Raw genomic sequence first — 16,126 nt, 5'->3', positions numbered from 1 at the left:
TGCCTTGGGGAAGATCTTCTTGGGTTAATTCTATTTGGGGTCCTTTGTATTTCTTGGGTCTGGATGCTTGAGTGCCTCTCTATACTTGGGAAATTTTCTTCCAAGATTTCATGGAATAGGTTTTCCATGCCCTTATTAGTTTCTTCATCTTCTGGGATACCAATTATTCGGATGTTAGGACGTCTAATGGAATCTAGTATTTCTTGTATGTTATCTTCATGGGTTTTTTTTGTTATTTTTCTCTATCTTTTTGATGGTTTTCTCTAGGTCAGAAGTTTTATCTTCCACATCATAGATTCAACATGTTCTAATCGACTTTTAATACTTTCAAGAGAGTTTTTGATTTCCTGCATTACAGACTTCACCTCTAATATTTTCATCTTATTTTTTCTTAGCGTGTCCATTTCTTCCTTCAGATCGTGGAAGGATTTTCTCATCTCCTGTAGTTCATGTCCTTTTCTAGGCCAGGGTTTCTTCATCTCAGCACTACTGGCATTTTGGGCTGGATAATGCTTTGTTGTAGGGGGGCTGTCCTGTGCATTGTGGTGTTTACCAGCCTCTACCCCTAGATGCCACAGTACCCCTCCCCATTTGTGATAACCAATATTATCTCCAGATGTTACCAACTGTTCTGGGGTAGGAAAGTAAAATCTAGTTTTCTGACCTGAGAGGCAACTAGACCACAGATACCACAGACTCACAGAGTGAGTGCCCACTCCTGAGTGCCCACTCTGTGCCAGGCAAAGTACATGAGACAGAGAAGATCCCTGCTCAGTAAGAACTACTTTGTAAGACTGGCAATAGCTGAAAACAAGTAGGAAAATTTCACATCAGAGAAATGTTTCAAAAGAATGTGTATGGTGGGGATGGGAACTGGTCACCAATCCAGACTGGGGGTCAGTCAGGAGCTTAAGGAGGAAATGACCTTAGAATGGAGACCTGAATGAGATAGAAAGGACTGTGTTAAGATATGGCACAGAATCTTCTGGAAGAGAAAGCAACAGTGCAAAGGCTCTAAGGGGAGATGAGCACAGTATATCCAAGGAACAGAAAATGGAGTGTGCTGAGAGGAGGAAGAATATAAGAGCTGGACTCAGGTGGGCCCCAGTCAGACTATGCAGGGTCCTCCTGGGTGGGAAGTCGGAGTGTGCTGAGAGGAGTGTGCTGAGCTGGACTCAGGTGGGCCCCAGCCAGACTATGCAGGGTCCTCCTGGGTGGGAAGTTTGCATAGAAGCTGCTGGAAAGAAAAGACAAGAAAAGACATGATCTCCTTTGTGTTTTCAAGAATTTCTCCCCAACTGCTAGGTGGGGAGCCACAGGGGAGAAGGGTCAGGGCAGTTCCGATTATGTTCATCAGGCTCTAGGAAGTCCTGATCTAAATTTAGAGGACACAGACCACAGCAGACCTGCAAATCCTGGGTAACACAGAGGCCATGGTGGTTCCCAGAGTGATGGCTTAGAACATCAGAGTCCCTGAAAACTGGGAGCATTTTTGAAGAAATAACTGTTTTTGTGTTAAGCTTTGTACCTCCTACAGAAAAATACATTCTTAAATATCTGCTCATCTGTCATCCAGATTTTCATTTTTCTTAAATGATTTTTTTTTTCTTTAACATTGCTTTCCCTACTTGCCCTTCACAAAAGATATGGAAAAGATCTGTCCAAAAGCCTCACAACTTGGGGCCGAATGAATGTAATGCTCTGCAGGGCTGACCCATGTGGTTCTGGGTGGAAAGTTCTGGGTTCACATCTGGAAACCTCCCTGAATACACTGGGCATGTGCATGCCCACGCTTGGGCTGGGAATGTGTCAAGGTGTTAGGTCTCATCTCTCTCTGTGCCTTTCTCTTGCTCATGGAAGAAAAGATACATGAATTTAACATTAAAAGGTCATAACCTAAGTCTTAGCACTAACTCGGGAGGTTTGCACACCCCTCTCCAAGGATAGAGTAAAGCGCTACTCACCTCGGCGCAGCGTGTGAGGGCTAGGCCCAGCGGCACCATGTGCGGGGCCTGCAGAGAGCTGATGGGAGCTGGCAGTCGCCTGTGCCTGGTTTTGTCCAGTGCTTATCTGGCTGCTGTTTCTCCCTGGTGCAGATGCGGCAGATACAGAATCCTTGGGTTTGGGAGGACTAAGGGGAGTAAAAGCCCAGTTAGATGCTAGGCAGTCCCAGCTAGAAATGCTAAACACACCATAAATATAAGATGCTAAGCAAGGTTTCCTCTTGATAGATAAGGAGACAATCTGAAACTTAAATAGTACACACTGAGTCTATAAAGCTAATGCTTACTCTGTGCCACTTCGGACTACCTGTTTTATGAAATTCCTAACATTCAGGACCATCAGGTGGTGTGGTGATTAAGGCGCTCAACACTCCCACATGGCTGACCACGGTTCGAGGCCTGGACCTGGCGGCTTGCTTTATTACTCTCCCTCTCTCTCTGGTCAAATTAAAATAAATGAATGAATAACTACAATTAAATAATTATTTAAAAACAAAAAGAAATTCCTAACATTAGCTTGGCCTCTGACTACTCTGCCACTGAAATATCAGGACAGAGACCATTTCATAGGAACCAGTGAGACACTGCGGGGTCTACTTTGCTGGCACTTAGATTGGGCACTATTTTAAAACATGAAAGGGCTTTTGGATTTTAACATATACATTGTACAAAACTAGCAATAACTATAGCAAAATAACATTCTAAATAATAAAGGGCTCAATTGTGATCAATAATTTAGACTTGAAAAGAGAGGAACTCCGAGAGCCAAATGATCACTTCAAGCCCAGAGTTGGGAGTAGCAGGCTAGAGATCAGAACTCAGGCTGCCAGGGCCTTTCACGTGGGAAAGGTCCTGGGCTCGTGTCCTGGCACCACCCTGAGCACGAGAGGCATGCATGCATGCTGCCTGTGATCTTGGCTAGCTGAGACGGCATGAAGACCTGGTTGAGGGTGCTGCTCTCTTTCTCTCTCTTTCAAGGAAAAAAATTAATAAACTTAAAAAAAGAAAAACTCAGGTTTTCTACTTCCTGGTACAGAACTTTTTATACCAAACGTTAACAGCCATCCTTTGTCAAGGTCACCAAACAATGAATGCCACTAGTGAAATGTACACAAAAATATCTAGATTTCGAAAGCAAAGAGCAAATTGATAACTGACATTTTATTGTTCTTCAATGGTCAAGATTATTATCTTAAATACTATTTTATGTCTTTGATTTTTTTGTCTTGTTTGACTAAACAAATTGAGTGCTATACTCAAATGAAAATGTGTAAATTTGCTTATGCTTTTTTCCTCAAACTTAAAGAACTTAAACCAAAACACATACAGGTATGGGTGGCAGCCATTGATAAGCCAACATGGAGCACAGGAAGCACAGAGGAAGCCCTGTGACATTTAAAACCTTCCTTGTTCTGAACGGAAAAGAGAACTTCCTCAGAAGTCAGCTCTGATGACTGAGCCAGAGTCTCATCTCATAAGCAACTTCACACACCACAGGGCTCTCCCTTGCCCACTCCAAGAAAGAGGAGAAAAGCGGGTTCTCCCAAGGCAAACTCATCTCTTTGTATAGGAAAAAACAGTGCATAGATAAGTAGGCTACCCTTGCTTTATGCATATTTATTTTACTTCACATATGATAAATTTGGTGATTTGTGGATGGATGATGTAGAGCAAATACCAATGAAAACTGTAGCAGGGCTCATCTTTTCCACACAGCAGCTGCTGGCTCTGAACCACACGAGATACCACCTGCAGTGGACTCTAGTGGTCACTTGCTTGGACTAGTGTAGAGAACTGAACTAACACAAATTAAATAAAAACTTGAAGTTCAAAGGCATTCTTCCTCCCTCCTTTCCTTTCATCCCTTCATTTGCCAGAGGGTGTGTGTGCTCTCCAGAGACAGTCATAGAGACAGAGAGAGGGATAAGGAGAAAGCATCCCCCAACGGATGTGGTCATGCCACAATCCCTTCTTCTCCATTTCTCCATCCTGTTGAGATTTTGGGCACACACACACTTGTGCCCAGCATGTTTTTCAAGCCACTAGGTCTGGGATTTGGACCACTCAGGAATCTGGCTTTCTTAAACACTAGGCCATGGGGCTAGCCTGGCACCTTTTCTTAAAGTTGTTACACATGTGCAGTCCATTCTTCCAGGTGGCTTGTCAAAGGCTAAGCAACCAGAAGAGCTTTTTAAGGACACCTACATCTTATTTTCAAATCCTCTACAACACTGAAAGCTGGAGATGGGGGCACTGTCCAGTACAGTGCCTGGTACATATTACTTGCTCAAAAACTGTTTAGTGAATTAACATTTGATAATTAATGGATTAACACAGCAATACTATAACTTGACTAACTTGCTACATTCAAATGCTTACTGGTTAGCGGGCTAGATGACAAGAATTTGGTACATGACACTGACAGTACACATCAGACAGGTAAAAGGGGTTGATCATACTGCCAGATACCTACTGGCTTCCAGCACCAAGCGACATGGCAAAGAATGCAAACAAATGTTGCTTTCTTTTGAAAACAGAAGAGGAAGCAAGCAATTTACAGTCTTTTTTTCCCCCATCCTTTGTCAAATGGAAGAATGAAAGCGAACCTGGTTCACTCCACACTGGAGCGATTCTTTGGGCATGGATGCCACGCCCAAAGTCATGAAGGCTGGGGTATCCAGCCTCCACAGACAGCAGAAGTCAGCTCCTTACCTGCTGTCGCCTGGGCTTGGCCCCTGCTCCAGTATGCTCGCAGAGGAGGGGACAGCCCCACCCCCTGAGCTGCTTTCAGCCCTAGAGCCCTGGGAAGGAGGCTCTGGGCCTGCTGGAGCCAAGGTGCTGCCATCTGTGGGTGGGAGTGGTGGCTGGAAAGCAGGGGCTATGTGCTTTCTATTTAGAGTGCCACCCCGCCGGTGGGCCTGGAAGTCCATAAGCTTCACACCAAAGCTACACGGAGAGAAGAAACAGTCAACACACCATGCAAGCCAATGACTGAGACAGAAGCCCAGTCCACGTGTGTTGAAAACACACACAGGACAGTCACCCAAGTTGCCTAGCATGCAGTGAAGCGACAAGGACCAGGTTCACCATCATCCCTATTACCAAGGCAAGCAGCTCAAGTTGGCTTTAAACTGGAGCAAAGCCAACAGACCTGATACTGATCAATGTCTTTGATCAAGTGGGGTATGAGCAGCTGAAAGCAAGCAGCAGGCCTCATTCTGTATGATGTTAACGTGTTTATCTCCACGCTACCTAGTTCCCAACTCAGATCTGAGTGTGGGGGTAATGAGGGGGGAGCGAGGGGGAAGCTAACTCCAGAAGGCCCACCAGTGGCAATGGGAGGTCAACACGCCACATTGTTAGGTAAGATGAATTGTAGAGGCCCAGCCTCTCGGGAGGCTAGAAGCCACATGATAGGCCGGGGTTCGGCTCCTGGTCAACTTGAACAAATTGGGCGTGACTGCATGTGCCTATAAACTTCCCTAACTGGGAGGCTGGGGGAGAATCTCAATTCAGTGAGACCCCGTCACAAGTGCCTTTCTCTGTTCTCTCCCTTCTCCTCTCTCTTTCCTGCCCCCATCTTTCTGATAAAGGAAAAAGAAATGAAAAATAATGGAATGTATAAACATTCACTTATGCTGGGACCAGCGGTTGGCATAATGGCTATGTTGCTGGGCTCCCCTGTAGTCGACTGCAGTTCAAGCCTGGACCCGGTGACTTAAACTCACACCAGGCGCGTGTGCGTGTGTGCCCAAGGTCCTGAGAGGAAATTGGAGGAGAAGGGATTATGGCGTAGCCATCCCCCCTGGGGGGTAATTTCTCACTTTCTGTCTTGCTGTCTCTCTCTTTCTGGTGAGCGCATTATAGCAAAAACCTCTCCAAGAAAAAAAAAAAAAGAAGAAGCATTTACTTATATATATATGCAAAACACACAAACAATACTGGGAAAAATAGTTGCTTTAGGGAAGGGAATAATTGGAGGACAGGGTAAAAAAAAGACTCACTTTTCACGTAAGCTCATTGGTGGATGAGCTGGAAAACTTTTTTGTTCCATTTCAAAAAATTAAAATATATGTGGAGTTTGTGCTTATTGGGTCAGCTGACAGGGGGACTCTGCCCAGGCAGATAACTGAGAATTATCTGTCATATGGTAATTAGACTCAGAGTATTGCATTTTGTAACTTAGAATAAACGAAAGCTAATTTTGTTATGGGTAGAATTTGCCATCAAGAAACACTACTGAATGTGAGAATGAGGATTCAGATTAGTAAAACTTCTGCACAGAAGAAATGAGGCTATCAGAGTGACAGGATAGGAAATACACCATTTTCTTTTGCTGTGGGTTAAGAAAAGAAAACCCAAAACAAAGCAAAGCAAACAAAAAACCCTTACTATAAGACGGGGCAGCTAAAATAAGAGCTTGTTGTTTAGTTTTACTATGAAACTACTTTCCAGTCATATTATATGTATGTAAGAAAAGCACATTACTTCAAAAAGGCCTCTTAGTTCTTAGCTTAAGGAGGGAAAACCGTGGCACTTCAGCACACACGCTGGCTGGGCTGGCATCTGAAGTCAAAATCACAAATACTCTTGGTTACCCCTGAAAAGCCCATGCCTGTAGAACACAGGATGGACACACTGCCTCTCACTAGGCTCAACACAGCCAATTTTCTCTTGTAGAATTGACAAACACTGAGGTTTCTCCAGCTGAACATCCAATGCAGTGGTTGCTCTACTGGTAAACCAATTTGTATACCAAAATATGTCTCTTTAATGATCGAACCACCCAATTCACTGGAAGAGATAGGTTTTTGACACACTCGATCCTGGACAAAAGTCCACACTATTTAATTATTTTTCTTTTCCCTTTTCTCCCTAGTCAAGTACATTTTGGTAAATTTGTAGCATGTGTATACGGATGGTCCACACAGGGCTTACCACAGACAGTAAAGGTGAGTCTCGTGCCTCTGGGGTACAAATGTAAACAGCAAGTGGAGTACCAGCTCTATGGTCAGATGAGGGCTTGGAATGACCCACTGCACAATTCCTAATATTGCCTGGACTGTCCTCAGTTGTGGGTGCAGATGGGCCACTCAAATCGCAAGTCCATCAAGTCAATACCAGACACAGCAGGTCTAACAATTCTTCTACAAACACCTACTGCTGGTCTGGAAGTCAAGAGCTCTAAACATACCTCTCCTTCTTCACCAGGTCCCCTTCCATCACTGCCATGCTGGCGGGCCGCTTCCTCTCTAGGGTCCCCGAGTCAGAGTCATTTCCAGTGTGGGATGAGTGATTAGAATTTGGGGTGGTGAGAGGTACAAATGCTTCTGATACATTAAATTCTATCTCTGCAAGAAGAAAAACAAACAAGTGCGTGAGTCAGAGAGCACAGGCGTCAAGGGAGATCTAAAACACCCCAATGGAACTTAAATTTCATTTCTCAATCCTCAAGCCCTCATTATCTCAAAGTGGAAGCCCCAGGCAGTCTCATCTCAAAAATGGTTTATTAGTCCCAGTCCCAGTCCCAGAGGTGCGTACTGCTAAGATGCTGTGCTCTGCAGATTGGGACCACATGGGGGCCCAGGCTTTGATTCCTGGGCCGACCTGAAGGCCAGGATGATGACTTGTATCCATAACCCCAGCAACTCGAGGGGACGGAGGCATGAGATCAGCAGGTCAAGACTGGCTAGGGCAACATAGTGAGACTCTGTCTGAAAAGAGGCTGGGTGTGGTGATATGTACCCGCCGTGCTAGCTAGGAGACTGAGGTAAGAGGATCCTGACATGGCAAGACCCTGTCTTACAAAAATAGAAAGAAAAAGGTTTATTAGACCAGAGAGACATAAAATAAGAGAATGAGTTAGAGGTAAGGAGAAGGAGATACGATGCAGAATAAAAGTGATACAATTCTCCTGCTTTCCCTTTTATGAAAAAAAGTCATACAATACAGAAGGGGACACTGAACATACATTACTTACATGAATCATTATAAAACTAAGTTATTTAAACTTTGACATAAATAGAGATAACAGACAATATCAGGTCCATATTGCCTATAGTGGTTTTGCAAGAATCATTTTCTCAAGGAAATCTTGGGTGGAATGCTAATACAAATCCATCCATCACATCCTTATTGGGCAGACTCCATGAGTGTTCTTCTTTATGACATGAAGGCCATGGTCCCGGGGAGCCCTGACAAGATGTGACAGTGGGGCTGTTCTGGGGGAGTAGGAGTGGAAGATTCAAACTCCTAGTAACCTCAAAGGAAGCCGTGGAAACCCTTTTGGATCCCAGGGCTGCAAACCTAGCTTGAAAATCTGTCATGTGTAGGATGAAATCCTAGTTCTCTGACACCGCCACGTCAGTCCTTCCCAAACTGACCTCCATCAACCCTTTCTATTTTCCACGTTTGCACACATTGAACTACCCAGTCCAAGAAACAAAAAGCCCTCTTTGAAGTGGAACGGTCCCATTTACTCAAGGTCACCTCTCCTATAAATCCATTCTTGGTTCCCTTCTTTCAATTCCATCCAACTCCCCATCTTCTAATTTGCCGTGTGTTACGATTTATTTTATGTGGCCGCCTTCTCCAGTGGCCTGAGTTCCTCCTCGGAAGACGGCATGTCTTACCAGCAAACACAGAGCACCTAACGGGTATTCCAGATACACTGGCTGTACACATTTTATGAAACGAGGTGAACTACAAAATTATATGATTACCATTATGTCGAAATACGAATACAGATGAACAAAGTCTACAAAAAAATGTGAAAAGCGAAACCAATTATGTAATCAGGATGGATGATGCATGCATTTTTCTACTTTAAGAAGACTTTTTATACTATCATCCTATTGCCTTGGCAGCTAATGAAGCTGAAATGACAGTTACCTTCCGGGAAGAACCAGTCAGCATGCTGAATGATGGGCTCAATCACGGCCACCACGTGGACAGATGTGGCTGCTGCCATCTCAGCAAGCGTTCTACAAAGGAAGTTCACAAAATGAGAACTTTTTTGTTTCCTGGGCTAGCTTCTAACTCCTATAGGCTGTGTCAGGGCAATTCAGTTCCTTTTAAAGCATAAAATATTTACAGTACACCAGCAAAAATGAAATCCACAAGGTCCTGCCTGTGCTATGCATGTGGCAGTGGTTACTGAAGAAGAAAAGTTACCAAAACCCAATTCTGCCTAGAATTCCACCAAGACTGTGCTCTGTGACAAGTATCTCCTATTATACCAGAAAACCTGAGCCTCCATGTGTACACAGGTCATCGTATATATGGACTGGTCCAAAGTGAGTGTTCAGATGTTGAAGCCAGGGCCCAAGGGGAAGATGGTGCAGAAGCAACATCAGGCCCTGTGAGGTTGACCCACATGGGAAGGCCCAGGGTTCGTGTCTGCCCACCTGCCTGAACATGCCAGGTATGAGGACTCATGCCCCATAACAGCAGCAGGGTTGCAGCACAAGGACCCTGTTTGGGATGTTGTCTTTCTCTCTCTCTTGTTCATAGAAGAAATAAAAACAAAACAAACAACAATAAGCGCTATCCCTGCTGTCAAGCTCATATTCCATTTGGCAGAATACCATAAAATCAAATCACCTGCAAAGGCCTGACATTTATTGAGCACCTACAGTGCTTCAAGTTCTTTCCTTTGTTTCGCCTAATTTTACAACAACTCATCATGAGAGCTATTTTATAAATGAGGACACTGAATTTCAAGAGGTGTGTTTTGACCTCAGGTCTGACTGCCTCAAACCCTTCCTCTCCTACTGTTACTGATGTCTCTTCCTGGTAGAACATCTTCACCCTGTTTGCTTCATTTGCAAAAGATCTAGCTCCTTTCAAATTCCAGCTTAAAATGCAAGCTCTGTCTGCAAATTATTCTTCCTATCCTCCTCCCATCTGGATTCTGATCAGTCTTCATGCCTTAGAACCCTGCTGGAGTGGGGATGGATTGTCCACCATGTCTTTCACCGATTTTTCCTTTTGAAGAGACACACCATTTGGCTACTGATTCACAGGATTTTTCATTTCATTCTGAATGGATGGATGAAGATACATACTTTTTTCTTCTCTTCCTTCCTTTCCAGAGAAGGGGGGCTCTCCAACAGAGTCCTCATGCCACAACCCACCTCGACCAGCATGGATCATGGGCACACATGCACACACCTGGCACGTACGAACTCCCCAGATTTGAATCCAGGACCCAGGACCCTGGACCCTCTCATGTGGGTCCAGTTGTGTTACTACAGTGCCACCATCTGGTCCCTTCAGTATTTCTGAGGAAACTTTCTTCTGGTCTATAAATTGCCTTTCGTTTACAATGCTTTCTGACATTCAGAAGCATCTGGTCGTTACAAAGCCAAATCTACCAATTTAAAATTCATTTGCTTCTTGTACTGTTTTTCTATGCTTGGAAAATTCTTTATCCCAAAAATTAACAATTATTTACCTGCCTTGTTTATAACTTTTTATATTGAATTCTTTAGTTTACCTGGGATTTGTTTGCTGTAAGAGAGAATCTATGTGATTAACTATGTGTGTCTATTTATCTTTCATTTTGCTTTATACTGAGTATTTGCAGGTAATCTCATAAATATTTTCTGAAACAAGATTGAGCATACATGAGTGAATGAACAGAAGTCTCTTAACTCAAAAATTCAATGCATTTTTAAAAACTTTATTTTTGAGGTTTTCAAATGTTATTTCTTGAGAGAGATACACACACACACACGCACAAGCACCCTCAACAGGGTCTCACCATGCCATGATCCCCACCCCAACCTCTTAACCACCCACGAGCATGTGTGCACCTGTGGGTGTGCCCAGTGTGTTCAGGTCAACCTGGGATCTGAACCCAGGGCTTTTCATAAGGCTCCAGCATCACATATTTGTGCCCTACTGCCTTCATCGCTGTAGCTGGGTCAATCTCTGTGAATTTAAGGGAAACCTGAATGGTTCATAACTTTATGAAGCTGATCGGCAACTGGAGGAGGCAGGAAAGGGTGATGGTTAAGGACATAGGTTCTATAGCCAGCAGCTAGACCCCACCATTGCCCTGATGTGTAACCTTACACAAATTTCTTGACTTCTCTAAGACTCAGCCTCCTCATCTGCAAAAATTAAGACAACAGTACCTGCTTCAGACAGTGACTTGCAAGCACTACCTGAGATCATGATGCCACCAACAAAGGGCGACTTCCCAGGAGGTTTCTAGGAATCTCCCTAACCCCTCTCCTCTATTCATCCTACACTCTTCACTGCCAACAAAATCATCCTTCTAAAAACAAGTTTAATCAAGTCATTCTTCTGCACAGGAACCTGGATGGCTTCCCCGTGATCTGAAAAATAAGTTTCAAACACCTCAGGATACACGAGGCCCTTTGTAACCAGCTCTGGCCTATTTAGCCACAGCCTCATGTCCCCCATTAAGCTATACAAGACCATGTGACATTCCCTTCAAGGCTGGACACCAGGCTCTTTGATGCCTGCTAGGCCTTGGTTCATCCAGGTCCCATCTGTAGGAAACTTAATTCATCAGAGTATAGCTCAAGGGTTATTTCCAACCCAGAGCTCTCCCTAAACTTCTCAGTCTGGGTTATATTCATTCATCTGTGCTGCCCTTATACTTTATATCTGTGATATTAAAGGGTGGAAGAATATGACATTCCAAAGTATGCCACTTTGGCATAAGGATTATTTTGAGTTAAATGCACTTGAAAAACAGCAAATACAGGAAGGGGACTCTCACCCTCCTTTTCTTCCTGAAAACAGGATATAAACTAACATGTGAAAGATGCCTTCCCAAAACTAGCCCAAAAGAAATACTCTTACCACCAGAAATGGGGAGCTGAAGCCAAGGAAAACCTGTACAAACCAACTTTGTTAAGCTACGCCCTACCTTTCTCATCATTGCTCCACAGTTCACTGCCCTTGTCTATGTCCTCTGTCTTGTCCTGTTTTCACAATTTACTACTTTTGCCCAACTTAGTATATGAGGGGATTTTTAAAGTTCATGGAAAAATGGAATTAAAATATGAGCTTATTTTGGTGCAAGAAATTTTGAAATCCATGTATATTGTTTTCACCATACATATTTTTCATCAACTTTTTTTAAAAAAACCCTTCATATAAGCACTTGGCTCTAATTGCCTCTTTGAGTCTTTTTTTTTTTTAAGGTTTTTGTCTTAGGGAATGTGTGCTAGCCAGAGAGAGAAAAGAGAGAGAGAGAGAGAGAGAAAGTGAGAAATTATCCCCCCAGAGGAATGGGCCACACCACAATCCCTTTTTCTCCATTCTCCTGTCAGGATTTTGGGCATGCACATACAAGGCGCATGCACACATGTGCCTGGTGTGATTTTCAAGCCACTGGGTCCAAGATACAAACCACAATTGGCTATGTGGGAATCCTGCGCCTCAGCTACCATGCTATGTGGTGGTCCTGGGTCATTTTCTTAAGGATGTGCCTATAACATATACAAACCTATATATTATTAAAAAAAAATATATATATATATATATATTTGTCTTGACCAGAAACACTCAGACACACACACACACATACACACACACACACACACACACACACACACACACACAGACAAAGAGACAGAGAGAAAGTGAGAAAGCAAGTCACCAGGTCCAAGACTTGAACCACGGTTAGCCATGTGGGAGTCCAGTACCTCAACCACCACACCACCTGCTGGCTCCGAAACCTGTATACTTTTTAGCTGTTAATCTGTCTTAAGTCAATTTAGCTCTCAAGCCCTGCCAGAGACCCTAAGAGGGTGGAGACAGTTTTGTATCCTCTACAATATAGAGATGTGTGGGTTTATGTTGTCACTTTATAGTAGCACTGAGCCCCCTGACTGCCCAAAAGTGTGGGCCCTTCAAGGACTGAGACAATGTCTCCTATACCTTTATGTGATCAGCATCTGGGACAGCACCCAGCTCATAGCTGTGTTCTGAAAATGTTGGCTGAACGGAAAACTCAACATCAGAGCATGCCAAAGGGCATCTTAAACTAGAACGAGGATCTTAAGTTACATTTCTATTTGTCCCATCAGGTAGAAAGAAGAAATTAAAATAAATATGATATGGGGACAGATTACTCACCCTTCATTTTTGGCCCATAACAAGTTAGGGCCTAACACAATCGCGATGTTGCTAGGAGTCATTTTGTTAACGTCGCTGGTCTGAGCAAGCTTTGCAAGGAACTTGATTAAATACCTGTGAAATAAAAGAGAAGGAGGGAAGAGTGGCACCCTTGAAATACCTGCTGGAATCTTCTCTTTCTGCCCAGGGGCTCAACCTCAGATTGCTCTGGCACCAACTCCAGAGTGTGACACAATCAGAATATGGTTCAAGGGAAACATTTACCTAATTTCTCATTTTTTTGTTTCACAGAAAGGATCAATGAGGGCTTACAAAAAGAAATAGCGCAAATCTCAATGATTCACCTCCATTTGTTACATATTTCTAATCTATTTTTTTTTGTCCTATCTACTCTACCACTAAATAAACTATAATGTGATAGTGGCTCAATTTATTTTTAATACAAACATAATAAAAAATAAAGCGTAGGTATATTGCTTAAAGGAACCTTTATTAGTAATTATGAAAATATCCAATTTATCACACAGATATATTTTCTTATGTATAAGCATAGTGGCATAAAAGAAAAAAAAAGAAAAACAAGCCTATTATCTATCAAAAGCAGGTTGGTTAAATCAATTACAGTATATTGTACAGTGGAGCACTATCTAACCATTAAAAAAAACTTATGTACTCGGGGACCAGCAGTTAGCGTAATGGCTATGTCGCTGGACACCCATGTAGGCGACTGCGGTTTGCGTCCTGGACCCGGTGGCTTAAAACTCAGGCCAGGCGCATGTGCGTGCGTGCCCAAGATCCCAAGAGGAGAATGGAGGAGAAGGGATTGCAGCATGGTCATTCCCCCTGGGGGTGATTTCTCGCTTTCTGTCTCTCTGTCTCTGTCTGGCTAGCACATGTGCCCTATAGCAAAAACCTCTCAAAACAACAACAACAACAACAACAACAACAACAAAAACGTATGTACTGATATAGAAAAATCTCTAATTGGGGACCTACAGGTGGCGTGGTGGTTAAGGCACTGGACACTCCCACAAGGCCGACCACAGTTCGAGTCCTGGATCTGGTGGCTTGCTTTCTCATTTTCCCTTTCTCTCTCTGTGTATCTCTCTGGTCAAATTAAAATAAGTAAGTGAATAAATAAAAAATAATTCTTTAAAAGAAGTCTCTAATTAATGTATTAAGCAAATACATTCATATTTAAGCAAAGAAAGCAAGGAGGAGAATAACGTATACAATATACACTTCCAATTGGTTAAAATAAAGTATGAGAGAGAAAAATATATGTATGTACAGAGGATTACGTGCATGTACTTGCTCACACATGCATCAACTCTTGCTGAGGGGATATATAGGAAACTGTAAATGCTGGCTGTGTCTCAGGAGAAGAACTGGGGTGGGGGGGATAAGAACAGGAGATTTTTTTCACTGTATACTTTTTGAATTCTGAACTATGAGAATTAAAAAAGAATTAATAAAAGTTACAGAGAAAAATAAACAAACTAAAAGGTAAAAACAAAATATGTTAAGAAATGTGATTGAATTCCCCCCATAATACATTGAACAGATAAAGAGTATCCACAATTCTATGTTTGTGAAATTCATCAATGAGAGGTATTCTAAATACCAGCCCACTCATAAGGCAAGATGGGCACCTAAGGAATTAAAGGAAATGTTTTAGTTCAGTTTAATGATAGAGCCTAAAACAGGATTTCAGGTACACATGGCGGACATGTCACCTGTAAAGTATTTGTGGTTTCTGACCAAGTCTTCTTAAAGGACTTTCTTTGTATGGTTTTAATCCCTGAGGCCACATTTTCTCTTTCCTCTAAGCTTCTTCAAGATTACATTTCAAGTCAAAGAGAAAAAAAGAGGTTAAATTCTAGAAGTTTGTCCCATGGTAAATTTTCTTAGAATCATACTTACTCCCTAAAATAATATATAATCTCCATTCCTCAAAACTTTACTTGGTAGGATGAGTTATGCTCCATTTAAAATAAATGAGGTAGTTAGGGACCAGCAGATAGTGTAATGATTACATTGCTGGCCTCCCATGTAGTCGACCGTGGTTCAAATCCCAGACCCAGTGGCTTAAAACTCACACCAGGCACATGCGTGTGCATGTCCAAAATTCTGAGAGGAGAATGGAAGAGAAGGGATTGTGGCATGGCCATTGCCCGGGGTGGTGGGTGATTTCTTGCTTTCTGTCTTTCTCTATCTCTCTGGCAAGTGCACACACCCTATAGCAAAAATCTATAAAAAAAAAAAATAATAATAATGATAAATAATTTAGGTAATATATATGAATAATTACGGGAAGTGCAACTGTTGATTAATTGTGCCTTTTACATTTTGAACAATTTAGACTTCAAGCCTAACATAAGTCACCAAAGTTTTTACAAGAATTTTTGTACTAATAGCCGCAGTGGTAAAATGATAAGCCAACTTAGGTATTCATACCAGACATGATACTGATGCTTTAGCTACATCAGTATCGAAACCCATTTCCCAAACAGCCCAAGTCACTCTGAGCATTTCTGTTGTGTTCAATGTGCCAAGAATGCTTGAATTGAATAGCCTCTCTGCTAGGGATTAATTCTGTCTTCACTCTAGAGTGAGTCACGGAAGCTTGATGGCTTTGTTTACAGAATGCCAATCATACATACCTAAAGTTAACAAAATTTTGTGGTGGCAACTTCTGACATGTTCTCCATAAATCTTGAAGTTTTTTGTCTTGATCCTGCACACTGAGAAAAAATTTTTATGCATAATTATTTTTTAAAACACATAGTAGTAATAGCTATCTTTATATGCCATATTAACAGGGATGCCACCATTTGATGGAAAAAGCACAGTTAGAACACAGCATAGATTTTGGAAATAGACAAATTTGGAGACAAACACCAACGAACTAACTGAGCAGTGTGTTAACCTCATCATGACTCAATCTCCTGATTTGCAAAGCAGGATTTAAGCACTGATTCTGCTGAACAATTATGAGGCTTCAG

At 42.5% G+C, this 16,126-nt stretch overlaps 1 protein-coding gene across 1 annotated transcript in view; it reads right to left on the bottom strand.

Annotated features, from left to right (window-relative positions):
* Positions 1-16,126, bottom strand: part of ARHGAP17 (Rho GTPase activating protein 17) — a 139,243-nt gene that overhangs the window by 17,865 nt on the left and 105,252 nt on the right. Inside the window, exons 15-19 of the mRNA XM_027771800.1 lie at positions 13,122-13,235; positions 8,895-8,986; positions 7,198-7,354; positions 4,716-4,949; positions 1,965-2,131 (exon numbers count right to left, since the gene is read on the bottom strand). Coding sequence (XP_027627601.1) covers positions 1,965-2,131; positions 4,716-4,949; positions 7,198-7,354; positions 8,895-8,986; positions 13,122-13,235 — 764 coding nt within the window. The remainder of the gene's footprint in view (positions 1-1,964; positions 2,132-4,715; positions 4,950-7,197; positions 7,355-8,894; positions 8,987-13,121; positions 13,236-16,126) is intronic.

This window comes from Tupaia chinensis, unplaced genomic scaffold (assembly GCF_000334495.1).
Source record: "Tupaia chinensis unplaced genomic scaffold, TupChi_1.0 Scaffold000231_2, whole genome shotgun sequence".
Taxonomy (NCBI): domain Eukaryota; kingdom Metazoa; phylum Chordata; class Mammalia; order Scandentia; family Tupaiidae; genus Tupaia; species Tupaia belangeri.
The sequence above is the reverse complement of the archived record's forward strand: the minus strand, read 5'-3'. Positions and strand labels throughout refer to the sequence as shown.